At 38.8% G+C, this 1,924-nt stretch overlaps 1 protein-coding gene across 1 annotated transcript; it reads right to left on the bottom strand.

Moving 5' to 3' along the window:
- Positions 1–264: 264 nt before the first annotated feature.
- Positions 265–864, bottom strand: LOC138905717 (uncharacterized). Its single transcript, XM_070194241.1, has one exon. The coding sequence runs from the start codon at positions 862–864 to the stop codon at positions 265–267; it is 600 nt and encodes a 199-aa protein (XP_070050342.1).
- Positions 865–1,924: the final 1,060 nt, after the last annotated feature.

Here is a 1,924-nt window from a genome sequence, read left to right as displayed (position 1 = left end):
ATGCAAAACAATTAATGTTAGCTTTTAAAAATTCAATAATTCGAAGCCTGAGTTCGGGGCTCAACCCTGTTCCCAAGTAAACCTTTTTATTTGGGAATTCTGTGAACAAAGCAATTTGTTCAAGCTCTTCTACGGTTGACTTTGTTGCATCTGTTTCTTCAGGTACTTGGAAGGATCTAGGCACCTCATAAAATTTGGTGTCTCTTCTTCTCCATCACTTTTAATTGGGACCAGAAGGGAAGCAGACACTAGTCCTTGTAGTAGCTATTTGTTGATTCCCTCATATTTTTTTCCAGATAAGGTAATTGCATTCATTTCTCTTGTAGTAATTTGATCACCTATAATCTGTTTGATCCCATCCGGTGTAGGAAACTTCAGTAATTTATGGTACATTGATGGCACAACCTTCATTCCATGGATCCATAGTCTACCGAGGATCACATTATAGCCCATATCTCTATCCATAACTTCGAAAAAGGTGGATTTCGTCACCCATTCGGCATACGTAGGTAACACGATCTCTCCTCGAGTTGATACGCTTGTTAAGTTAAACCTGGCCAGAAGATTTGTCGCATGAACTATATTTCTAGTTAGCTTTGCTTGTTTCAAAACCCTCAATTGGATGAAATTGACTGAACAACCTGGATCAACCAACACACGTTTAATTTTAAAATCTAAAACATTAAGATATATTACCAGAGCATCATTGTGCGGTAAAATAAGACCATCTACATCTTCCTTCGTGAAGGTGATTTCATCATCTTTTGATGTTTCCCGGATCCTTTTACCATGAGTGACTGATATCTTCACCTTTTTAGCTGCCAAAAAAGTCACCCCATTTACTTCAACCCCACCAAAGATCATGTTAATCGTTAGGCGGGGAGAAACCATGGCTGGTTTTGCCGGTTCTGCTGCATCTTGACTCCTTCCGTAGTTATTCTTAGCCCGGTCACTTAAAATTCTCTTGGGTGACCATTTTTCAATAGCATTACAACCTCTTTGCCAAGATGTCGTCAGTCCCCATATGTTCCGTGGAATTCACACTACAAATTAGGAACCCTTTAATTAGGATCTGATCGAAGTGGTTTTGGGAACCTTGTCTCCTTGATAATTCTCATAGCCATAACTAACTCTACCAAATTGATGTTGAAATTGTAATCTGATAACCGAGAATATCCTGAATCCTTAGACTCTGATTTTTTTATCCTGCAAGGCCCTACTACTCCAACCACGATTCGTCCTTCTCTCCAATCCAAATCTTTCCGATGACTGAAAACCTTTAGCCCCACGCCCATCAGATCTTTCATTTGATAAATAAGGTTGGAAACAACTCTTGGATGATCTCCGGTCTACATCAAAATCATTTTTGAACTTTTCTTGATTCTTATCGCGATTACGAGCCTTGGATGACACAAATAACTCATAATCATCTTCAATTCTAATTTTTTATTTATAACGATTATGGACATCAGCCCATGTGGTTGCCTAAAATTCCAACAGGCTTTCCTTCAACTTCCTCTGGGCATCAGAGCTTAAAGGATTGAGGCCTTTGGTGGATGCCTCTGCTGCCCATTCATCTAGTATTGCCTGCAACAACATCCTCTCCTTTTGGAACCGGATCATGAATTCTTGTAGCAATATTGATTCTTCTTAGGAGATTATGAATATATCCGCCTTCCTAACTTGGACTTTCCTTGACCTGGCATGAGCTTTGATAAAAGAATCTGCAAGCATTTTAAAAGAATCAATTGATTATTCAGGTAAAAGAGAATACCACGTCAAAGCTTCCTTCGTTAGGGTTTCGCCAAATTTATTTAGCAAAATAGATTCAATCTCATGTAGAGCCAAATTAGTTTCCCTTACAGTCGTAGTGTAAATTGTGATGTGCTCCTGTGAATCCGAAGTTCCATCATATTTTAGAATA

This window comes from Nicotiana tomentosiformis, chromosome 2 (genome assembly GCF_000390325.3).
Source record: "Nicotiana tomentosiformis chromosome 2, ASM39032v3, whole genome shotgun sequence".
Taxonomy (NCBI): domain Eukaryota; kingdom Viridiplantae; phylum Streptophyta; class Magnoliopsida; order Solanales; family Solanaceae; genus Nicotiana; species Nicotiana tomentosiformis.
The sequence above is the reverse complement of the archived record's forward strand: the minus strand, read 5'-3'. Positions and strand labels throughout refer to the sequence as shown.